Source organism: Genypterus blacodes, unplaced genomic scaffold (genome assembly GCF_046128005.1).
Source record: "Genypterus blacodes isolate CSIRO-AG114 ecotype Tasmania unplaced genomic scaffold, CSIRO-AGI_Gbla_v1 ptg000348l_1, whole genome shotgun sequence".
NCBI classification, from domain to species: Eukaryota; Metazoa; Chordata; class Actinopteri; order Ophidiiformes; family Ophidiidae; genus Genypterus; species Genypterus blacodes.
The window spans coordinates 1,183,682-1,209,587 of NW_027467132.1; the positions used below are offsets into that span (position 1 = coordinate 1,183,682).

General features: G+C 45.8%; 1 protein-coding gene across 1 annotated transcript in view; it reads left to right on the forward strand.

Moving 5' to 3' along the window:
- Positions 1–25,906, forward strand: part of LOC142988750 (uncharacterized) — a 56,665-nt gene continuing 30,759 nt past the window's right edge. Inside the window, exons 1-3 of the mRNA XM_076137987.1 lie at positions 1–273; positions 674–766; positions 2,528–2,709. Of these exons, the coding sequence (XP_075994102.1) occupies positions 705–766; positions 2,528–2,709 (244 nt within the window). The 5' untranslated portion in view covers positions 1–273; positions 674–704. The remainder of the gene's footprint in view (positions 274–673; positions 767–2,527; positions 2,710–25,906) is intronic.

The window sequence follows — 25,906 nt, forward strand, 5'->3', positions numbered from 1 at the left end:
ATGTCATTCAGAGGAATCCGCCACCTGAAACGCGAGGAAGTGAAGGCGACTCAATTGGGTATAAAGCATCAGCCAACATCTGCCCCGAGCAGTGCAAAGCTGATGAAAACATCAGCAGGACCTCGCCGCTTTATTTGATTTCCCGTGGATTTATCTTTTGGCGTTGCCGCGTGGGTGCAAGCTGGGGGACGCATCACTTTTACCCACTTTAACTGAATGTGGCTCCACAGCAAACACTATCCTGGAATTAACTGATAACCACACAGCGTCAGGGTGAGTGCTGTTATTGTGACGCTTCTGTTGTAATATCTGACTTCATAAACACATATATTGTTTTATTTTTAGTCTTAAATGGAAGCGGCGCGTTTTCAGCGCTTTTCCAATCAACAACACAAGTTACGTTCGCTTGTTGTCTGTTTCTGTCGGATATTATTGTTGCACGGTTTTTGCACGTCCCATTTATCTTGCTACTCGACTAATTTCACAACAACTTTTGATATTAATTTTAATTGTAATTTTCCCCACTTTATTTAAATAGAATAAGGGAATTTATCGCACAATTTTGCTTGGAGGAATCACTTTTAAATGGCTTATTACGAGACAACCAGCCTGAACACGTTTTTTGAATTCTCTCTCTCCGCATGTAAAGTGAACGTCTCTCTCTCATCCGCAGCGCACCTGTTACCTCCACGGAGCGCAAGATCATGATCCCTCCGGGAGACTGCATGTACGCGGGCAGAAAGAGGAGGAAGCCCGTCCAAAAACAGTTAAGGAAACCACGCCAGATAATGTGACAGCTGCTATAATTCATACTTAAGACAACAGGAGCTCATATTTGGTCAGAGATGTTTGTAAAACTCTAAAACAAATCTTCAGCTCAGGAGGTAAATGGAAGCGAACTTAATGAACCTCATGCAGAGATTCAATGGCAGCAAATATCAACAGGGAAACGTTTAACTTAATAATGTGGCGTGAGCATTCAAGACTAATAATAACAATATTATTATTAGGAAGTAATTTTTAGCAGTTCCTATTTTTTATATTTGTGACATATTTCTACCGTGGAAATGTCATATTTGCCTTAAAATTGTTAATATTATATAATTAAGTGGAGATTTGTTTCAGTGCAGCTCTGATTGTTTGTTATAGTTGAAATAGTCAGAGTGTGAAGTATATTTTTGAAATTATTGGCATGTTCACGATTTGACCTTGACATTTAAGAACTTGAGCGTTTCTGCTGGTTGCAGTTTTGAGAGTAGGGGGAAAGTTTTTTTGTGTGGTCAGCTTGTGTCATGAATAGAGAATCTTAGCTTATGTAAGATCTGGAGGTGGGAAGTAGTTATTTTAAAAGGCCTTTGGCATTAAAAAAAATCTTTTTCTGCACGGTCTGAGGGGAAACACCTCCACACACTCACACACACCCGTATGTATGTTTTATAGAAATGTATTTTAGTCTGCCGTTGAATCCACATGAGGAACACCTAAGTTTAGTGCTGATATGAGCTGCATCCATATAGTTACTCTTCTTTATGTGGTATAGGACAAAGTGCTGACACTCATATTGTCACTGGTTGCTTTAATTGTTGCAGTCCAAAGTGTTTAACAGAAAGCACATTTAAAACTCTAAGTTGATGGATCCTTTGAAACATTTTACAGCAGCAGCTCGTAGAGACTATATGTGATTGTTAGTCAGGTCAGAAATAAACAACGACTCAGACAAAATGATCTTTCAGTTAAGCATTCTTGTGAAAACTGTCCGGTCCCGCTGGAGGCGAACAGAAACTCTGGGCCGCTCTGGAAATGGGAGCCGAGCCGCACATATTCACATCATGTTGAGTTCAGCTGGTAAAGCTGCGATACACAACATGCAAAAGCTTCGACGATTCAGTCCTGAAGAAGCGTTCACACACACTCTCAGCGTCACACAGACGGACGGGACAGAATATCAACGCTCATTCACAAGAGTGGAACAACCACAGTGGATTTTAGGGAGCTGGATTTGGAATCAACTCAAGCTTGAGAACGCTTAAGTCAAGAAAACAGATCAAACTTACTGTTCAATAAAGAGATTTGACACAAATCAGTGCGGTGCAGAGAAGCCTGAGAGGAAGAGAGTTACTTTATTCCCTCATGTGTTCTAAATCCTAATACAGAAGAGCAAATATAAACTTTTGGCTCATTTAATTCACGGCTAAAGCAAATTGTGTGGTGATTAATGAGACGATTTTAATTCAACTTGTCAAACAGTAAACAGTCTGGTTTCAGTCATCAGGCTCTGCTCCACTTTGTCAGTCATGTTTAGGGTTATGAGGTTTTGATTTAAATGATTACACCGGGATGTTGAGTCATTATATACGGCTGATTATCATCCATTAAAACATTAGATGTTCATTACACAATCACGGGTTAAACAGTTGGCAGCTGAAGTTAAAAGTCAATCAAAAGTCAATCTTTTAATCCCTTAATTAGTTTTCATATGTTGAGTTCATTGTTTCCAACCGTCTCTGCCGCATACTTTCCTCATCAGGAAGCCGTCGTCGAGCAATGAGAAAACCAACCCGTCCAAGCGGCACCGGGACCGGCTGAACGCAGAGCTGGACCGGCTGGCCAGCCTGCTGCCGTTCCCCCCGGATGTCATCTCCAAGCTGGACAAGCTGTCGGTGCTGCGCCTGGCCGTCTCCTACCTCCGAGTCAAGAGCTTCTTCCAAGGTAAAGGAAGCGTTTGCGTGTGTGTGTGTGTGTGTGTGCACGTGTGTGTGTGTCTGTGAATATATGCGTGTGTGTGTGTGCCTGTGGTAGTGTGCTTGAGTTGACGGCGAGTTACTAAATCTGCTCCTGAGTTGTGTTTGTCCCTTTGTGATAGCAGATACTGAAGCTACTGTTTGATTATTGTAGATTAGATGTAAACTAAAGCAAACCTGGCTTTGTTTAGGGGTAAATAAAGCCCAGTAATGATCTGCTTGCATACCGGAAGTTCTATTATCCTCCTGAGTCCGACTCCTCTGGGCTCTTAGCCTGTAGTGACTCTACTTACAGCCAGCAGAGGTGCCTGTAGTGCCTGAGCTCAGGATAAACAACACACGACACAGTATCCAAGCTTATTCACCTGTGTGGCTGGGGAACATTATTTTTCTATTTTTCATATTAGAAGTGTGTGTAAGGATCTAAAGACCAAGCAGCACAACGATGATACAGAGATGTAAAAGCAGCCTTACACTCTTTAGTCTGACTTGATCACACACACACACACACACACACACACACACACACACACTTGTTGTTTTAGCCTGAATGCTCATTTAGCTTAGGCATCACGCAAAGTTTGAGTCCAGGTGCTAATCGGTCTTATTAAAGGTGCCTTTGCTGGATAAGGGAGCACGCAGAGATAAAGGAGGCACAGCTGCTTCAATGGGGACAAAGGGAGGATGCTGAGGAGGAGTTTGAAGGTTCAGTCATGTATGTAAAGGTACTGGAGGTGTTGGAGGTGAGGGACGGAGCGGTGTTGCCTGTGTGTGAGATGAACTGACTCCCAGATCAATCAGTTCAAGCGTTTAACAGGAGTTGGGCCGACACAAAGGGTGCAACCTCTGACGCTTCCTCTTTAGCCTCTGTGACAAACAGACTCCATAATGTTTCCTGCTGAATAGATGTCAGAAGATCACATTCTTTCTCTCTCTGAGGTATTTGCTTCTCACGCGACCACGCACATGTGGAAGGCATCGACTGGACAGAGATAATAAATACCTCCGTCCACAGGGTGTCGTATATCTGGGTCCTGAAGTGACAGAGACACGGACAGAGACAGAGAGAATGACTGAAGATATAAAGATACAACAACTGATGAGCTTCACTTTGACATTTAGGGCTCAAAACTCTCTGCACCCTTTGCTCTCAAACACACACACACACACACACACACACTCCCCGCTGGTATTAACAAGAGCCCGTGCCTTTTCAGATAAATCTAAGATGAGTGACGAGTACATTTCCACATCCTTCCTGTGGTTTGGAGAAGCATTCTGAGTCATTCAACATGAAACCTGCAGCCTTTCTCTCTCTCTGCGCTCCAGCATGAACACATCCTGCACGGCTCCTCTTCGTCCACTAGGGGGACCGTGTGAGGCCCTTTCTCTGGGAGGCTGCTGATTTATGACTGATGTTCAGCAATTAGTCGTGACAGTGAAGTGCTACGGCGTGGCTAGACGCTGTGTGTTTGTATTAGAGAGTGGAGTTATAAGGGAGAGGAGCGACGTGCAGCAGCCGTTTACCTGACGGCGTGGACGGCGGTTTTGGTGGCGCCTGTTGTCTGTGCGCTGCGTGACTGCTCAAGGGTGGAGCAGGTTAAACACTGTGTGCCTATGTTCTATACGCAAATATACCCCAAGGCTATGTCTGCCTGTGTGTGTGTTTGTGTGTGTGTAAATAAAAGCTTCATCAGGTAATTTCCCTAAATCATCATATTCCGTGTGAGTAAGGTGCAACGCGTCCGACCTGAGATGATCCCCCTTCAGTCGAGCGCGGCAAATAAAAGTAAGATAAAAATGTGTCCAACGTGTGCATTCAGGTCGCTGCTCGGCCATTATCTCCTGTGCCCGTCCTGCGGGGCAACACACACACCCTCATAACACACGCACACCCTCATTTGGTGGCCCTGCCCTCATTTAAACTCTGCGTTTCTATACTTTCAGCACTTTTAGACATATGCCCCAATGTGTACGTCCGAGTGATTCTGTGTGTGTGTGTGAGAGTGTGTGTGTGTGTGTGTGTGTTGATGTATGTGTGTGTTGACAGTCAGCAGGCTGCAATTCCCTTCTCTTCCATGTTAGGTCTCTGCCCTCACTGTAATTGCTGAGCTCGTTAAATATTTACCCCAAGGATTAACTATCGCTCCTCCTTTGTCTCTCTGCCCTGATTGCCTTTATTTGTCCTCCGGTGTGTGTGTGTGTGTGTGTGTGTCTGCGTGTTAAAGTGTATTCCACTGCGTTTTATCTCACTATTTAAAGCTATAGACTAAGAATTCACATCCAACTTTAGGAAGTAATTAGTGGTTAAACCCTGAGGACGCATATGGAGTGAAATATGTCTTTAATAATGTTTACATGTTAATGCTGAGAAGTTCATGCTCTTCTCTCCTCTCCTCTCCTCTCCTCTCCTCTCCTCTCCTCTCCTCTCTTCCTCTCCTGTCTTAATACTTATTGGACCGATACAAACTCAACTGGAACTGCAGCGGGCTTGTGATGAGAATCAGATGGTTCTGAGTCTGAGGACCTGGAGTTCCCATAATAAAGCCCAGATCCTTTCTCTTCCTGTAAAGGAGGCCAGAGTGTCTTTCTGCCACGGGGCTTTAATATCACTACATAAAGTTCATGCTAATGTATTAATATGAGCAGCTGGCACGATGTGTATCTGTTAATCTGGTCTGTGTGTAATTTGCTGGTACCCATAAAGCCTGTGGCTGCTTCTGTGGCTGTCACTGTCTGGCTCTGTGATGGAGAGGAAACCAGAGAGGAGGAAGGAAAAGTCGCACGCAACAACAACACTGAGGCCAGAGGGAGCTGAGAGGTTAGGAAAGGAGTCGGGACCAAAGTTTGGAGGATGTGACTGAGGCAGCTTCTGGTAACGTTCCCTTGAGCAAAGCAGCTTCCCAGGTGTGAGGTTGTGTACTTGTTTGTGTGCATATCTATGGGTTTGTGTCAGATTTCCCTGGATGAAAAGGTCAAAGCCTGTGTGTGTGTGTGTGTGTGTGTGTGTGTGTGTGTGTGTGTGTGTGTGTGTGTGTGTTTGCTATTTTAACCGTGTGCGGCAGCAGTTTTGTTGATGAGGCGCGACAGGGGCTTATTTTGATGGCGTCTGTCACCGTCTCAGGTCTGGACCTCGGTGGCGCTGCGATCAGATTCCCCATCAGGCCCTTGGGGGGGAAAAGGCAGCATTGGCGGGGATCCATATGTATTTCTTATCTCGCCTCTCCCGCCTCTCCGTCTCTCCGTCTCCTTCTCATCCTCGCTGTTGGGAGGAACATATCCTTCGGTTTCACTCGGTGTCGCCTCGTGGGAATCGGCTCGGTGTCTCTCTCTCTCTCTCTCTCTCTCTGCTCTTATCACTTTGCATGTTTTCATATTCCTCCCCTCCATCATGCAGCAGCTGTTTTGATGAGCAGGCAGTCATGGAGTTCAGTAGATTTTGAGTTTCACACTTATTTCTGCACCACAAACTCTGAAATCAGCCACAAGTTGCCACATTACAAAGAGCGTACGCATTATGGGAGATTTAAACGCGACGATGCGATGAAATGCAATATTACACATTCATTCATTAGTTGTGTCCACTGCAGGTTTATCTTTAAATCTTCATTCCAAACTTGGCCAAAGCCTCTAAAGAGCTCTGGAGCTTAAAGTGTCTGCTGCAGATGATTGAGTCTTCACAGTGAGGCGATAAGTAAGATGATACACACACACACACACACACACACACACACACACACACACACACACACACACACACACACACACACACACACACACACACACACACACACACACACACGCAGCAGCAGCAGATGATGTTTGAGTATTTGGGTGGAGTGAAGGAGAGTGGAACAAGTTGAAATATAGAAGCTAGAGGAGGAGATGACTGAACACACACTCGTTAACGTCTTTTATTTACCCTTCTGTATGTTCACTCCCTCTCCGGGCTTAAAGCCGCTCTGACAGAAGCTACACTCATTTCCCACGTTCTCTCACTTTACATCTTACAAAACAAAAATCAAACACCCCTCCCTCCATCAGACGTCAAGGTGCCACTTGAATGCCGTCTAGATTACAGCGCAGATACGATTCTTCCCTCTCAGTAAGCGATCCGCTGTGAGAATCACCAATTTCTAATATATCCCATCAGCTGATAAAGTTACCGTTCAGATTCACCAGCAGATGGAAACGCCTGAGGTGTAAATGTATCCATGTCTCTATCAAGAATGTGTCTGGAAGGCCTCGATTAACACCCCGCCCACTCTCATAGCTGTCAGTCCTGTTAGGGTGTTGACGGGGATTAGAACACACACACACACACACACACACACACACACACACACGATGAGGGAGTGAATTAACCCCGGTCTATGCAGATTCAACAACAGTCAACTTGGAGCTGCCGCTGCCGCCGCCGCCGCCGTTTCTATATGTGTGCCGTCCAAATGCTGGGTCGAGCGTTTTGATTAAAAAGAGGAAGAGAGAAAGAGCCGCAGAGGCCTCAGAGTCACGCCAGGCCCACGTCTGCTGCCGCTGACGTCAAGCGGCAGACAACAAGACAGTTTTGTAACCGACCCCGAGCATCACGCAACAGAGAAAAAGAAGGAACAAGACAAAACCATCAGTGTACATCCCTCTGCTCTCACCTAGGAGTTAGAGAGGATTTAACCACAGTCTTCCTCACTAGCTTAGGTCACATCCACCTGTGTGTGTGTGTGTGTGCTGTGTGGGATTCTCTTGTTTTTGTTTTGAGATTGTGAGCGTGGTTGAGCTTTGGGATGAAAGTGTGCAGCAGGTCGCGTTGGAGACGAACCTTGTGTTTACTAAACTCTCAGTGAACCCAGACGTTTCCTTCCTCGTTCACTCGGTGAGGCGTAGTCAGTCTGCATGGTAGAGCTGAGGCCCGCACACATCAGCAGAAAGGAGCTATTTAAAGAATACGGGCTTAAATTCTATACTGTTTTATTCTGTAAATCCAATCGAATGCTCCAACTATTATTCTGGTAATCGTCCCTGGAGTTGTTGTTTGTTAGTTTCCTCTCTTCCTCTCTCCCCTGCAGGTCCTGATCTCTGCATGGATGCCTTTCCCCCGCTGATATAAAGATCGTATAGCATATTTGTTTCATTTCTGTTTCATTCTCTGCGCCCAGTTGTCAAACACGCACCGGTACAGACATCCACTAGTCCAATATTTATATACATTTGTGTGTTTAGGCGGAGGACAGAGGACGCACCCTCGCAACCGCATCCTGCTTCATTCACAGATCACAGCCAGGTGAAGCACTGGCGTAGAAGAAACGATGATGAAGGTGATGAGCAATCCAGAGATAACAAATCAATAGGTACTATGGTGGCATATGGATGAGGTCGATGGAATTAGATGGTGTGATATCTCTTTGATATTGAGGCTTCAGGAGGCTTCACAATAGACTGAGCGTGTTTCTGCCTTAGCTGAAGCGGCGCCGGAGTGTGTAGCTGTGATACTAAACGAAACCCAGAGGCGGCTGAGGGTTTGACCTTTCTTTCTATTCTTCTCTGAGAATTGCTAGATTTTTCCTTTCTTTGAGGTAAACACTTTAAAGTAGTGAAGGTCAGACCGGTTGACCTTTTTATTTGCCTTTTGTTGTTTGAGCCAATCACAGTGTTGGAGAATAAAGCAATCAGCCGAGCAGGGCCGTCGCTGTCAGTGAGACTTCTGGGATAATTAGTATCAGTATGAAGCGTTGTGCGTCGGTGTTAAATGCAGATGTTTGGATGCCGTTGGCGCAGGGGAAGGCAACGCGCGTCCGTCACGCAATGCATGAAGGAACCGGCGCCTCGTCTCCTCACCACATCAGATCAGTTGAATGTCATATGTCACAACAAGCCCGGAGACAGACACAAGACCACTCAGCCATCGGTGTTCTGCCGCCGCCGCTGCTGCCACGGAATCCCCGGCATCGCCTCGCCCGGCTGCGTTGCATCAGAAGACGAGCAGTTTCCCATTCCGTGTCATTTGAGCGTTTGGTAACCGGCGGTGATAACAGATGTGCCACTAGCAGCTCACATCCTCCAGATTTCTTTTGACAATTCATTAGATACCGTTTGACGCCACGTCTCCTTTAATGTCTTGTGATCTGTATTGATCAGGAGCGTGGCAGCGTCCTGTGTGTGTGTGTGTGTGTGTGTGTGTGTGTGTGTGTGCTGTTGAAGCAGAGCAAATCTCCCCTTATGCGTGATTATCATCTTCAGCCTGATGTACAGATTCACCCTGTCACCTCTGTTCCTGTCCACTCTCTTTCATTAACCTCCTTTCATCTCCTTAACTCGTCTCCTCTCTACTCGACCGACCGTGCGCTCAAAATTCCAGCCTTCCTCTCTTGTCTCCTCCACTCACTCTCCTTCATTCCCTATGGGGTTCGGCCCCTCTGTCTGTCTCACTGACCCCTGTGAAAGAACATCACCTCTCATCTCCATGTGCTCCGTGAAGAGTGCGTGATCAGCCTAAATGCCAGCGCTCAGGCTTTTCTCCTTCCTCTTTCCCCCCGCATGCAAGCGTCTGTAATCCCGTGCTACAAGTTTCTATATACAAAGGTAGATGTATGAGCGCCTGATGTGTCTCCAGTGTAAATGTTAACGCGTTCCCTCTGTCACGACTCACGTAATGGCAGTGCTCAGGGTCTTATCATGCCTTTCTTTTATTCTGGCACGCCATAACCCCATTTAAATGTCGTGAAACGTGTTTAAAGGAAACGGACGATCTCGGGACTCAAACCCTGAAAGTCAAACTGCACTGGTAAAGTATTTCTCGCCGGAGTTTGCGGCTCCCCGAGGCGAAAAAGCAGCCCATGTTTATTGTAGATTTTACAAGCTGATCAGCATTAAGAGGCAGAGCAAAGCCACGGCGGTCACAGCTGACTGCGTGCAAAATTATCATTTTAAAGTTAATAAATTCCCCGGCGCTGTTGCTGCTCACATAAATCTGCATCCCGGGCAGCGATTCCATGCTAAATTGCACATTAATTAGATGTGGGCTCATTCTCCCACCCACTTGCATGTGTGTTTGCCCCCTCTGCACTAATCGGCCACACAATAGCTGCTAACTACTGCGACAGTCCAGCCATGCTAATCCCTTGTATGTGTTGAGTGCTGTGAATGGAGAAGCCGCCGTATGCGTTTAGGATCCTCACAGCTCAACTCATTAGTTGCTTGAATCAAAGGCGTGACACTGGCTTTGTCCCCGCCTGGCCTCTCGTGCCACGGACACTGAACGCGCTTGAGTGGACTTGTTTCAACAAAGCCCGGGGGCCGTCAGAACCCCCCGGGATCACAAAAGGCCATAAGTGAATTACTCAAATCATTGCCAAGGGGGGCCCTGTGAGACGCTAACTGTAACAGCTAGTGGCGGCGGAGCGGCAAGGGGAGGTGTGTTGTGTGTGCGCGAAAACCGACGGACGGAGTGTGTGTGTGAGTTTGAGCGAGTGTGAACAGATAGCCCAGACTGGAGCAGAGGGAGTCCCAGCCTTTGTTGGGCCAACACTATTGTTGGAAGCTGTCTGCTGTGATTACCATCACGGCCGCCGCCGCCACCGAGCTCGCTGCCTGGGCCGGGCCGGAGGAGCAAGGAGGCGGGCAACAAACTCCTCAAGGCCCCAGGAGGAGCGGAGGGCAGGAATTCTATCACACAGGCAAAGCTTAGAAGACACAATAATGATGAATTTGTCGTCTTGCGTGAGTGCAAACAGCAGAGCCGTTTATATTCTAAACATTTGTTATGCTGTGGATTTGCAGTGTGGCTGTGCTATTTTTAGTCAGACCCCACCACACACACACACAAACACACACACACACACACACACGCACACGCACACGTACACACCCCTCTTGGGTTCGATTATACAATTTCACATCACCAATTTATTTTCATGCCCCCACACACACAGCTTGTTGATTTCCATGCAAACAAGCGTCGGCTCCCAGATTGAGTCGTGCCCCGAGCCTCCATGCTCACTAAGTCATTAAGCCACGGAGCCCTCATGTTTCATCTGTTGTGGCACGCAGGCACGGCGGCTCGGAAAGAGTTTAGGAAAAGTTGAATCTCTGTTTGTTGTGAAATCGTTTCATTTCAGAAAACAGAACCAGGGACAGCAGAGGTATCAATACACAGATTACAAAGTTATTGATGAATCTGGTTCCTTCATCTCCAGGCGTGTCCCCCTCCCCACATGTGAATCTGAGACGGGTCAGCACTGAACACTGAACACCACCTCGGCTCCGACCGTCCCCGGTTTCCTCCCAGCGAACACCCAGAGCCCTATTAGCTTCTGCACAAGCAATTTAACATGGCCACCCGCATAAAAGGCTCAGTGGTGTCAGTAATGCGATCTGTTGATGGCTAAACCGAGCGAATGAGGCGACTATTCACAGTGGCTGATGGATGAACTCCCTGACACCATGGCTCTGGCACGATACGGGACTCTGGATCGTCTCTCACTGTGCCACCCAGCAGCACATCGCCAGAGACTGACCGCTCCAGTCCGCCTGGTTCCTGTCTGCAGCCTGCAGGACACACAGCAGACGACACACACGCCCACAATCGCTGTCTTACATCGCTCATATTTCAAGTTTATGTTCAAGCTCTCAGGGATTCCTTCTATGTTCTCTGTGTATCTATGTTTCTAAGTTCTATGTTCCAGTTTGACCATTCCTTCCTTGAAACCGACACAAACTGAATAGAAAGAAGTCATTTTAAAGTCCGTATCTCCTCGGCCCCTGACATATTTACTGGTTGTTAGGACAGATAAGCATCAGGATCATGTGGTCTGTTTGAAGAAGCAGCAGAGCCGCAGCTACACGTCATTAGCGTGTTCTCCTGCCGTACTTTACATCAGCCATCAGCTTGTTTTGTCCGTCGCCTCCATTAATCTAAATGAGAAAGGAGGCCCCAGTCACCGCTGTTGTTCTCTAATGTAAATCGATACGTTTCCATGCGGTGGGAGAGATCACTAACCGAAGGCGGCATCCGACCCGATCCAGCTCAATACGCTAACAACAGTCAGCCAGATGAGGTCTCCTTTCATCAGCATCTGATACGGGAAAACGGGAGAGGGTGGCTCGCTCCGGTAAAAATAGTTCCTCAGATGGTGTCATGTGAAGTCTGAGGAGTATTTGGGGAAGCTTTGGGGTGTGTGTGTGTGTGTGAGGGGGGTGGGGGGTTCCTCCTTTAGGCCTGGATGAGGTTAAGTTGAGTGTAATGTGGATTGTAAGCACTCAGATCTAAAGGTTTGAGTGAGGAACGCTCACGGAACGAGCTAATTAGAGACAACTGGAGAGTTGTTATGCGAGATGGTGTTTGTGAGGTTTTCTTTTATTGGTTGGCTCGACACGCCCACAACAATCTGAACCCTGACTGAACTCCTGGCATCTCACAAAAGTTTGGTAGAATGAACCAACATGGCGAAGACAAGAACAACAACGGGACAGTTTTCCCTAATTTCACACACACAAGCATGTGATCAACGGTTCTGAAGGGGCAAACGGTCTCACCAGGAATCCAGTCAGGCAGTCAGAACAGCCCGTGTGTGTGTGTGTGTGTGTGTGTGTGTGTGTGTGTGTGTGTGTGAGGGAATGAATGAGAGCGAGAGGGAGAGAGGGAGACAGAGCCCAGTTGCGTGACTAGTGCTTGGCTTGGCTCTGCAGCCCCGGAGGCATTATTTGTTCGCCAGCAGAAAGGAAGGTATGTCTTAAGTGTTCAACAGTAAACAGAGCTGCGACGAGGCCCTAATGCTCACTGGGGTTTAGCTGGGATATGTGTGTGTTTATGCGTGTGTGTGTTTGTGTGTGTGTGTGTGTGTGTCGAGCAGAGCATAGGATTTTATCTCCAACATCATTTGACATTTCATCACACGGCTAAAATGAGGGAGAACGTCTCCAGTGGGCACTGACGATTGAGCACAACCACACACACGCGCGCACACACACACACACACACACACAAGACTGTATCTACTTCAACAAAAATGCTTCACAAGGCTCTCTTGAGATGTAATACTAATTTTTAACTTCAAGCTTCAAAACAGAAAACACATTCCCTCACCAACCTTCAGCATGTTTTGTTTTGTTTTGTTTTACTTTGTGTGTCTCTGTGTGTGTGTGTGTGTGTGTGAGTGAGTGTATTTGTGCACTAACATCATCAGTGCTACAGGCATGCTGGGGGAGCTTATGTTAAAAGCTCTCGCAGGCTCCCTGAGTGACGTAAATTGCGAGTCCACCTGAAAAATAGAAGAGAAAATGTTGCAGTAAGTGAAGAGAGGAGGAATGTTGGTGAAGAAATGATTCCTGCTGAGAGAAGTTTGGATTTCTCTGTGCCTAAAATGTCAATTCTAATAATGTAAAGTGTTGGGGGAAGCGTCCTCAGGGAAGTTTCATGATGAAGAAAAATACAAATCTAATTTTGCAATAAAATTTACGAAAATAAGACTTTAAAAACACATTTTGTTGGACGTTTGACTTTGACTCAAACCCGTTTAAACTCTGCCAATCGTCTCTAAATGTTGTTTCAACGCCCTAAACACTCCGTGGACAAGCATTGATTGGGACACATCTGAATAAGAGAAGACAGTTGTTTGTAATTCAGTGTCCAAACTCCCGGTGCAGGATCAATACGGAGCCAATACATCTCCAAATATGATCGACCAGCTCTTAACTGGCAGCCTCGCGTTGCCGCCAAGGTTCTTTTGTGTGTGTGACCTTATTATAAATGGAGCCGCAGGCATGAAGCCTCCGGACCTTTCAGGGGCGAACACGGCTCTGATCTAATGACTTATTCATTAGGCAGAATGGCACGACCTCTTAAAGACGCTACATGACAGGGAGCAAAGGATCCAGTCGGATCATAACGTCCCTGTTAATGCGACGTGATGAGGGAGCGGGGAGAGTTTAACCGTCTGTGGAGAGTTCTGAAATGGAGTCAGGGTGTGTAGAGGTACTGGGGTGTTTAAGCAGAGATAAGTGAGTTAGATTTGATACGGCAACTTCAATGCAAACAAGATTAAGAGGAGAGAGGAAGAGGAGCAGACTTAGAGAAAACAAGAGGAAGGCTGCAGCAGTGGAGAAAGAGAGAAAATGAGGGAAACAGGTAGAGAAGAGAGGAGAAGTGTCAGACTGTGTGTCTGTCCCTGAGGATCGTGTTTAAATTGGCATGTTGCAGAGAGAGACTGAATTTAAACAGCTGCCGGCTTCACCCACGGCGTGAACACACAGAGGCACACACACACACACACACACGCACACACACACTGGGGCCCTCCCCTGGTCTAAGTTTGCGTGCGGAGCCGGGGAATTCTCCATGCTAATGTGCCAGTGTTTGTTTTCATCATCAGATTGCAAATGTTTTAAATATGCATCACGCTCACGCACGCACACACACGCACACGCACGCACACACACACACCGACTGTCTAATAGTTGTTTTCATTCAGTGTCATCTGTCAAATAAAGAGCTGGATGTGGCTTCCACCCATGTTTATTTTTCTCGCACCACTCCCATAATTTTTCAATCATATTTGATTTCTAATGAAACATGAATCGGCCTGTAATAGATTGCGATGCTTTCATTGGCCGTGACTCCAGACACACACACACACACACACACACATATGTAAGGGATTTTCACAGCTTCAGACTAAGATTCTGGAATAGCAATTATCTTATGAGATTAAAGGGAGAAGTGAGTGGAGAGTATTATCTCATTAGCTAATGGAAAAGAAGTTCCCTTATGTGCTCATGCAGTTTATCCTGACATCTTAGAATGATTGAATGAATTCTAGAATTCTAACGCAGCATTAGTCACCGTATTGTTATTCACTTGATTGGCATCGTAAACATCTGTGTTATTTTTTAAGAAAATAGCTCAACCACAACTTAACGTGATTATGGCTGAGTCATGTGTGTATTTCTCTTACCGCATTTCTTTTAAATCAAATATGTTAGAGTCGTCATGGTGACCTCTGACCCAGTTCCACACTGTGAAAAGTGAGCACAGCAGCCAGTGAACATATTGACATTGAGTAGATGGCGGTGACGTGACGGCCTGCCGGGTGTTGACACGTTTAAAGCCGTAGAGTTAATATCGCAGCAAAATCAGAGTTCAACCTGATCCGCTGACGTCCACAGCAGCCGCCCGTCCATCCTCCTGTGCTGTCTGTCTAATATCTCCTCCAAACACTCGCCTAATGTATTCCCACATTCATTTCACCGCAGCATAGCGTCACATTGTGCATCCTGGGCTTGATGCTGAACAGAGCCTCCTCTTCTTCATTACTGTCTGTCAAACGCTTGGTGGGAGGCCTCATTTGAATTTCAGGGGGGAAAAACGGCAAATCTTGGCTCAAAGTGATGAATAACCCAGTTTGCAACAAATGAGTGTGAAATCCCTGTTTGCTCCGGGGACAACAGCATGTCAACATCCTGTTATGACTTATATTATTATTATTATATAAGCATTATTACATTATTAAACTCCAGTGGAAATCCCCAAGTTTCCCCTCGTACCTGATGCCAGGTGGAGCTGTGTGCATAAAACAAAACATAATGACGCCCAGGATAAAGGGACGTTTTACTGTCATTATCTTTATTAAGGGATTTATTCATGGGCTCAGGCATGAATGGATACTAATACTTAAGGATTTCTTGAAAAATGTCTTTTGTGCTTTATTTACATGATGAATTATACAATGTTGATGTGAAATGACCCTGGACTGCTTTACTTACTTAGTGTTTATGTTTAGTCAATGAAAGGTATTTAACTAATAGTCTTAAAAGTTGAGAAAGATCTGGATTGTCCCTCTCATGAGGATTATAATAAAAATAAGAAGAAGAAGGGGAGAATACTTAGAGATATCCTGAGAAAATGAGAAAATGAGGCTATGTTCCTCTGTAATGTGACTCACAGAGGGGCTGATAACAAAAAGATGGAAACTCAAGCAGGGATTTGTCCTCCTATGGGTAATATGAGGGTAAACAACAGATCACTGGAGACTCCTTCCTTGTGACTCATAAGCAACAAGTTCTCAGAATGGAGAGAGAGAGGTTGGGGGGGGGGGGGGGACCATAATAACATCATTGTGGCTGTTTGAAGTCGCATCAGCCCTATTTCCCAGATACAGTAAGTACAGGCTGTCTGCATGTCTGCTGGCCTCTCGCCACTCAAAGGCCACATTCATGGAGGCACTGCCGCCCTCACAGAGGGCAATTGGATCCACCGGATACCCTTCCCTTCTCACGCAATGTTGTATAAACCCAGGAAAAATGACCTCAATGTGCCCTAAACCAGTTAAGGATGAAGATGCCGCGCCCGCTCACATGTTTCAGGCATGATGGTAATGCTGCAGCAGTTTATAAAGACGGGCTTTCATGCAGCGTACATGTAGAGAGAGCGAGGGGACGGCACTGTCCGGCTCTGTTAGCGTTACTCGCCTGAGCTGATGTGCTTTTTGATTTCTTTGCAGATCGTCCACCATCTGTTCATCTGCTCAGTTCTTTTGTCATTCATGTCGGCTTAAACCAGAGAGCTGACAGGAAAGCCTCGGTTATTTAGAGTTTAAACACAAAGATCTGGCCTCTCTCAGTGAGTTTACACAGAGAATGAAGGAGCTTGTAGTGAATCAGCTGCAGAAATGTAATCAAGTAAAGTGATTGAGTTAGAGCTGTGAGCCTGGAGAAGTGATAGTGGAACTTTACACCATGGAGCGTTTAGATCTTTTGAACATGCTTTGATGTCTGACGTCTTGATTTTGTTTTTATTGGCTGTAAAATATCTTAACTCAAAGAAAAGTCATTTATGTGGAAACACCACAGAGACATTTTTTCCTCTACATTTTCTTTCTCTTACGTGCATGACAGACACTCTCTCCTGACCTCAGCGTCTGGGTGTTCACATCTCAGGTGTCTGTGTATTTTTCACTTTGTTTTTCGGTGTCTGAATCTGTTAATCCCCCATCTAATCCTTCCTCTCCAGTGGTGCCACCACTCCTTGGCCTGGAGGCCTGGAGGCCTGGGCAATCTCAGTCTGACTGCCACGGCCCAGCTCTCCCTCTCGCTCTCTCTCGCTCTCTCTCTATATGTGTGTGTGTGTGTGTGTGTGTGTGTGTGTGTGTGTGTGTGTGTGTGAACCTTGCTCCTCTCTCATTGTTTGGATGGTGCCTTTGAGTTTATCAGGGATGCCCCCACATTGCAACTTGAACTCTCTGAAGGCCCAGACCTTTCAGGACAGGGGCGTACCCTAAGAAAGAACCATATGATATAATTAATATATGCTGGGCTCCTTCGCACCCTTCCCTCTGTGGGCCTAATGAGTCTGGGGAGTCGCACGTACACCCAGAAGGGGAGGCGAGCGCAGACATTTCATTAGAAGTGGCTGGAAGTGAGCATCACAATGAGGCCATCGTGTCACGCGATGAGTTAATACTGTGATGTCGCAGTGCTTTGTTTAGGGGGCGGGGATGGACGGGGGAGCGAGGGGCAGACGGAGGAGCAAAAACAGAAGGAGAGGGAGAGAGATTATTGCATAATTTATTGGGCCATCACAAGAGCAATTCACCTCCATCCTGAATCTTTATTAAAACGTCAGATGGGCCAAATCATGTAGAAAACGCACACGCCTGACCTAATTGGCAGGCATACATGATTGCTGATGAGGCCGAGGCCGCCGGGGTCAACCAACCAACCATTCACCGGGATTCAGATTTTCCAGAGAAATCACCTCAGTCGTTTTGTTGAGAGGTTGCGTCTGGCCTCCTTATCTATTTATCTATGTGTCCGTCAAGTGGACTTAAATATTTGCAGGCTCCTTAACTCTTTGTGGTAACATTTGGGCTCTGTTTAAACAGCGAGCAGAGATGTTTTGAAATCGAATTTCAGCTCAGGAAATGTGGAATTACAGAGAGTTCCACAGTTTGAAGGCGGCCTCTGGTGTTATCTAGCAACCTGCCAAGACAAAAGACATTGATTCACTTTCGTGTCCCTGACAGAGGTTTTGCAGAAATTAGTCAAACTAGTGAGGAAGATTAGGTAGATTACAGTCTGGCTGTCGAACAGATTCCCCCCGTAACACCTCCCATGTTTGCAGTCAGCAGCTGGATGGATCGCAGAGACCAAACACCTGCCAGAAGCCTTCAGGCCCTTTGCCTTTCCTCTTGGCACGCCTCTCCTCCCTGCTACTTCACGTCCTCTCCTTCTCATGCAACGTCCCCTTGGCCACATTTCCCGTCAACTCCCAGACCATATTGAGACAGTTTTGTGGCCCGCGCGCCTCAAACGCTGATGTCATGACAAAACACACAAACTGGGATTTGATGAGCTGGAAAATCTCATTCCAGTTTGTAAGGAATTATTGTCCAGTCTGTGTACAGTGAGTGTCAAGATGTCAACTGTGATTACACAACCAGAGTGCAAGTAATGATACTTGATATCAACCAGGGCTGTGTGTGTGTGTGTGTGTGTGTGTGTGTGTGTGTGTGCGTGTGTGTATACATATGCATATTTGCGTGTTTGCAAAAATGCATCTTTCTCAAATCTAAGAGAACTAGTTGCACTCATCAGGTCGACACTGTGTGAGTCTGTTTGTGTGCTGATAATCGTTTTGTCCCAAATATGCTAATTTAATTAAGACTCAACCTGATGAGCTCAACCTCAAGCAACAGAGCTCTCATCTGTTCTTGATCACTTATAATCAGTTTAAGGTCTAAATAACAGGAAGGCCTGAGCAGAACTTTGTATTTTTTAAGTGTAATTATAGTGCAGGCCTCCAGACGGGCAGAGAGCTTCAGATGTGCTGCAGTGTGAACAGAGCCTTTGTTTGCCCTCCTTCCTCCTGTCCCTCGCCCTTCACTTCACTCGCTCTCACTTACTCTGTGCCCACCCCCCTCTTCCTCTGGCTCCTCGTAGTTTTCACCGATATTACTCCTCGTGGCGGAAAGGTGATGAGTAGATGAAGAGGTGTGGGGGGAGAGAGAGAGAGAGAGAGAGAGACAGAGAGAGAGAGAGTAGGGTAAGGAGGAAGAAACAGGAGGACAGAGTGGGGACAGAGAAGGATCGGGGGACAAAGTGAGGCTTTGTCTCCTAGAAGCTCGCTCTCTCTCTCTCTCTCTCTCTCTCTCTCTCTCTCTCTCTCTCTCTCTCTCTCCCCCTCTCTCTCACACACACACACACACATGCACACCCAAACAGAAATAAATAGATTCTCTGCCAATAAACAGGCTGTGAGGGTTAAAAATGAATATAAAGGTTAAAGCATCAGTGTGTAAATGCTAGAATTAACTGTCACCTGTTCTAGAGACTGACATCATTAACTCACTTGTGGTTTATGAGGTGAAAGCAGAACAATCACTTCCGAAGCATGTGCTAACCACACACAGACAGACAGACAGACATGTATTAAGATCCCCTTGAGGCAGAATGTTCACAGATGCACACAGACAGTGTTGTTTGTGCATGTGTTTTGTTTACTGCACATCACTGCCATGTTGCAAAAACAAATCACTTCAAATGATTACCGACCACGTTTCCTCGTGTTGCAATTCCACTCAGAAGCCACAGGTTTCATTCGTGTTGCTGCTGCAGAGAAAGGCTTTGAGCGCACAGAGAGCCAAAAATAGACGGGCTGACCCTTTAAAAGAGGAATCTGTAACATGCTGCGGCTGCTCTGAGTGCCACACACTGTCTCTTTAAGACAGGGTTTAGTAGTGCTGTGTGTGTGTGCGTGTGTGTGTGCGTGCGTGCATGTGTGTGTGTGTGCGTGTTCATGTGTGTGTAAGGCTGACTGAGCAGGCAAGGGGTTGCGTGACTACTGCAGACGAGGCTGTGACCTCAGAAAAGTGGTTATGAAAACGATCTGTCGAACCGAGCGGAGAGACAGAGAGGGAGCGAGAGAGAGAGGGGGGAGGGGGCGTGAGAGAGAGAGAGAGAGGGAGAGCCTTGCAGAAATGAGTTAATTTGCTCTCGGCACTGACACACATAATTATTCCAACAGGTATTCAATCACAGGGACACACCCCCACACCCACACACACACACACACACAGACAAAACCTCTCATTCTGAGCATAATATCAGATCCCTAATCACTGAGGGAATCCAACTCAATGCCAGGTCACACAGGGGAGCAGATAGCGTGATCGCACAGATGAGATATAAAAAGACAGAGATTACAACAGGACAGAGGAAGGGAATATTCCTGTCACAGAGAGAGAGAGAGAGAGAGAGAGAGAGAGAGATGGATAGAAAGTCAGGTATCATATTGCTCCTGTGGTAACGGCATGCTCTGAATATATCAGGCAGAGATTCCTGTGGCGGCGATGGAGGCCGACCACATGGAAACAATTAACTAGAGACGGACGGAGGGATGGAGGGACGAGGGAGCCGTGCTGTTAAATGGCACATAGCTTCATATCTGCATACTTTTCCTTTCATTCTTCCACATCTGCATTCCAGTTTGTTTTTGTTGTGCATTTTTCATTTGGGGGTCAAAATCTTTCCCCGCTTGTTTTCTGTTTGTTCATCGCCCGGCTTATTACTGGAGTTTAATTGGTTTCACACTTGAATGCATTCTAGTGCTGAAATCAGTTTAATCATGTTTAATTGCTGCTGTGAACTCTTCCATGTTTCTTCTCATCATGGCTGTTTTCCCTGACCTGCTCTGCCTTGTGGGAGGCATCATAAAGATTCAGCATTTGTCTGTTTTGCTTTTTTTATTAGTGCCCGGACTCGCTGTGCTGCATGTCAGATGTATGAAAGCTGAACATACAGCGCATGTGTAAGTCCATGTAGTGATTATGACATCAGTGACTGGTCTCTGCTCAGAGGCTGTGATCCCTTAATGAGTCATTAAAGGATGGAAGCCATTTATCTCTGTCAGCTCGGATAACCACGCTTATGGCAGGGATGAGTCATGTTAGACCACCACAAAAACACACTTTAACTAGAGGAAGGGTGAGAGTGCTGAGAGGGAATGTGTCTTCTTCTAATAACAACAGAGGAGAAATGGATCTGTGGAACTATTAAAGATACTGTGACAAAACCATGCTACTGAATCAGCCTGAACTCAACCACAACCGCTGCATGTTTCTACCCTGTTTAGATAGATAGATAGATAGATAGATAGATAGATAGATAGATAGATAGATAGATAGATAGATAGATAGATAGATAGATATTCATCCTCTTGGGGACATTCAGGAATGATTCATTAATCTGCTCTCTGTGGAAGCACACACACTTTGTACTTATCTGTGTCTTATCACAGGATCAATATTGAGTATTGTTTTTGGATAGAGATTGGTGTAATACTTTTGAAAACATTGTCCCAATTAAAGAGAGATAATGACTCGTGCCTCATGTTTAACTAGGTAAAAATAGAAAATCATAGTGAATGAGTCTCTAGGTTGACTCATGATAGCTCACCCGTGAAAAAGGGACTGAAAAGAGATGAAAGAGAGGAAAAAATAGGGAGAGAGAGAGAGAGAGAGAGAGAGAGAGCACAACATATTGGTGTTGGGTGCAGATTGCGTGTGAACAGTAATGCCAGCCTTCAAAGAGCACAGAGGAGCACATTGTCTCCCTGCATGAGTCGCTCAACAGGGACAGCAGCATGACGGAGGGAGGGAGGGAGGGAGAGAGGGAGGGAGGGAGGGAGGGCAGACCAGGCCAAGGGCCGAGAGAGGGACGGAGACGGAGCGAGGGCCGAGAGAAGGAGGGTGAACCGATCTGTATCATGACAATTGTGATCTTTGTTTTGAATAGGGCTGCCAACTCTCACGCTTATGTCGTGAGACTCTGAGGCTCTGAGGGCTCTGAGGTCTCACACTCTCGCTCTCCGCCATCGGGATCCGCCGGACAAAGCTGGACGTAAACTGTGCATCAGCTTTGCGGTTGATTATTGATATTCATGAATAGATGAGGGCGGCTGATTCGCTGCGTTTGCTCAGGATCAGATTTCAGCCTCAGCCTTTTTTTGATGCAAAAAAGAGCAGAAGTTGAAAATCTCTAACTAAAGCCTCATGTGACTTGCATGCTATGAAGTGTAATCTGAAAGCATGACAGAAACAGGAAAATATGGATTCAGAGGTTTTCCACAAACAAAACAGCACGGCAGCTGTCACTTCCAATCTAACCTCCTAAACTGAAACAAATGACCCAGCTAACATATATGTAACATGAAGAAGAGCCTTATTAACGCCTGTGTAGGAAGCTGGCTGTGTAAAGTGCTCCATTGTGGCGCGCAAATAGATGAGAATGAGCTTAGTCCTCCTTAAATACGGAGCAGGCGAGCGTCCTGGGAAATGAGATAATACAATTAATCACTACAGGATCTCTGCTTAAAAATAGCAGGGAACTAAATTCACTCAGCACTTACCTGACTTTACAGAAATACAAAGGGACATAAAGCATAAACATATCTTTAGCATAACGTGTCCCTAAGATGATGCTGATTCAGCACAACGCTATGTTTTAAATGTTACAGAGCCACAGACAGAAAAGTCTCGTGTTTAATAAAGTTATGTAGTTCTCACCAGTTTAGAACTCAATCGTTAACATGATGAGAAAAGAAACGAAGCCAATTAAGAACAGGTCAAAGGTGACTGACCTGGATTCACCTCTCAAGTTGTTGACTCCTTTGTTTTAATTCAGCCAAAAACAAATACTGTGCAACGTGGCTGTCATTAAAAGCTTTGTGATTATACCTGCAGCACTGCTTGTGTGTGTGTGTGTGTGTGTGTGTGTGTGTGTGTGTGTGTGTGTGTGTGGTATTCATTCCCTGCTGATGCAGCGTGACTGTTTTGCCCTTCTCTTCAGGGTCAATATTTACAGTTCATCTTCTTCTGCAAAATCACTCTGTCACACCACCTTAACATCTCTCTCTCTCCCTCCCTCCTTCCCTCTCTCTCTCCCTCTCTCTCCCTCTCTTGCCCTTTCTCTCTCTCTCTCCCTCTCCCTTCACTGCCTGTCACTTTTACTGTACGTCTCAATGGCTGAGCGTGATCGAGGCCAATTATGGCTTGTTTTGAGCGTGCGGGGCATCCTGTGGAAGCAATACATTACTGGCAGCTCGTGCCATCCCATCCCTCCCTCCATATGCGTATCCCTCCCCTCCATCTCTCTGCCCCTCGTGCTAGTACTACATGTAGTAATTCATTCTCTACACAGCTGTTGCATCCAGTTGGAATGTGAGTAAATGTGAATTTGATGCGTTGTGGTCTGCAGTGTGTATGGAGGTGATTCTCCTGGAGGAACCTCTTTACTTCACCCTCTGCTTCTCCAAAGAGGATTTTTGTGTTCTGTGTCCTGCACGGCATTCAGATCTGGTGACCGGGGCTGATAGAGTGTCACTGTCTCTGGGTTTGGTTCTTGCATGGTGCAGAAAAACACATTTGCTGTCACATGAGACAATGTGGAGCGATTCATTCCAGGCTGAGACATCCATAGGTTAACATGAAGAGCAGCTGCAGTTTGGATCCGTGTGCACTTGAGCTCACAGTTAGCTGAAGTAAATGTCATGAAACAATAATGGTACGATCCGATTGAACATGGGGCTGCGGGGAAATGGGAGAAATAAAACCCCTGTTGCTCCTTCATGAGGTTACTTTACAGTTCTGATTCCAGTTCTCACTCCTGTTGTTTTTGGCTTTATTCATTTACAAAGATGGGTTTATAAATTCAGCTCTGTCTCAGTTTCAAATCCTCCTCATTGTAACATAATGACAAGAGCATATGAGGCCAGATGAGTGACAGAGCTTCATCTTCTTCATCATTATCAATTTGCTCAATGGAGTGCACTCTTTTCCTTATGCATCTGGCTCAGAACTTATCAATCAACCCCATCATATTCATCAAAGTAAATCCAGCCATGGTATGTGTGTGTGTGTGTGTGTGAGTGGTGAAATGAATAGGCTCTTCCTTATGTTTTTGTGTGATATACACAAACCATACGGCTGTGTTCAAAGCAAAGACCTTCAAAGGTTGTGTGGATGTTAAAAACACACTTTCTATTGTTGTGCGTCCATTGTAGTCCAAGTGTTGGCCATCAGAGGCTGTGGGTAGGAAGGAGGTGGCAGCCTGCTGCACACACCCAACACAATGGTATGGCTTCCCTCTGCTTCTCCACAGGATGCTGCCCACACGCACACACACACACACACACAAACACGCACACACTCACTCTGTAAACTCCACATATGTTAATCCTATTTCATTCTCTTCGTTGGACTGTGATGCTTTCAGATCACCTGCTGCTCCGTTTGTTAAATGTTTGTTGTGATTGTTCAAAACTTTTTTTCTCCTTTTATTTTCCATCAGGAGAACTATTGGACTGGTTTCGTGCCATAATACACAATGATGTAATGTAGATCCAGTTATTCATCATCGTATTTGACTCTATAAACATTTATATCAGAGCAGAACTGAGGGTAAACTACAGGTAAACTAGCTCCAGTTGTGTTTTCCTTCTTCAACATAATGAAACCTAATGAGCTCCAAACTTCACATATGATTTCTTACAGCTCCGATCTCTCCTTTATTTGAGTATGGACCGACCTGCCAAATGCTATAAACTTTAAAATGCATCATAAACAGCTCCTCCTGCCAGCTTTCCACACACACACACACACACACACAATGTCCGGTGTGTAAAAGTGTTGAGTTGTGGCGTCTCGTTGTCTTGTTGTGATATTTTAGGGAATGAGACGTATCGAGACGATTTTCTGGTCTCGGGGACAAATTGCTGTCTCTTTGCGGATCACCGTCGGTTCCTGAGGTTGAAGTGCATGAGATCTGCGAGACGAGCCCCGGCTTTACTGTGACTGCAGCGTGGCAGCGATTACACGAAAATTACACAGCGTAGTGCCTCAAAGAAGCTGTCACATGTTTCATATCAAGCATTAAATACACGCTTTGCCTCAGTTCAATAGCAACCCCAGATTATGCACTGCATTAACTGTGCCAAATCAAAATTCGAACCATTTAATTTCGTTACATTGTCATTTGCTGTCCCCTTTTCCCTCGTTCATGCTCGCTGCTATTTCTATTTTTATCTCCGGCTCTAAAAGTAGAGGCCATCGCGTGTCCCCGCTGCAGTGCAAAGCTTATTTAAGAGCCGGACTTCTGCTGAGAAAAACTCAATGGCATCTAGCTGAGCTATTGATGTCTGAGCACTTAACAAGTACTACTATGGGAAGGAGAGTGTATGTGTGTGTGTGTGTGTGTGTGTGTGTGTGTGTGTGTGTGTGTGTGTGTGTGTGCGAGAGCGAGAGAAAAAGCAGGTAGAGAGAGATGGAGAAAGAAAGGAAAGGGTGGAAGAAAGGAGGGTAGAAAGTCTCTCTGTGACCTCTGCCGTTGCGTGCCACGGGTTGTTTTCTGTACTGGCCACATGTTTGAACATTGCATAACTTCTCAGAGGCAGTTTGTAAATCATGATGTATTTTTGGGGAATAGAGGTGTGTGTGTGTGTGTGTGTGAGAGAGAGAGAGGGGGGGAGAGAGATGGAGAGATAAAGAGAGGGGGGTGGGCAACAATATATTAGAATATTGTGTAAGTATTTAAAAAGTAACAAACCTGAACAGAACAGAAACCTGTGTCTATTTAATTTCAATACATTTAATTTGAATACTTTTATTTCAGACAAATTGATCATACATGACTTTTGGTATCAGGATTGATCTTGCTGTTCTCCACAGTCTTCATCAATGCTGATCACTCTAAAAGACTGGTTGATGTGGAGTAAAGTAATGTTCCACTCATTCCTCCAGCTCCTCTGCACTCAGAGTTCCTGTTGGCTGCACAGCTGTGTGCTTGAGCCTCTCTGTCTTAACTGTGGGAGTCGTGCACCAATTAAAGGCTAATTAAAGCCCCAGCCCGTGAAAACAGCAAAGTCTTTGTAGTCGGTTTGCACAGGTGCAGTGCATCACATGTTGTAACGGTGCCAGCGTTACACATGAAGGCTGCACACACGGACACGCATGAGCGCTCAGACACAGCAGACATGTATGCACATCATAAAAGGTACCAGGCTTCTTTTGGCAGCTTGGCTTCTTTTCCCCCCAAAGGCAGTGGCACTGACTGATACACTCACTGTTTTAACAATCATTCAAACTGATAAACCAAACAGCTCTAAGATTTTCCACTGGGACTGG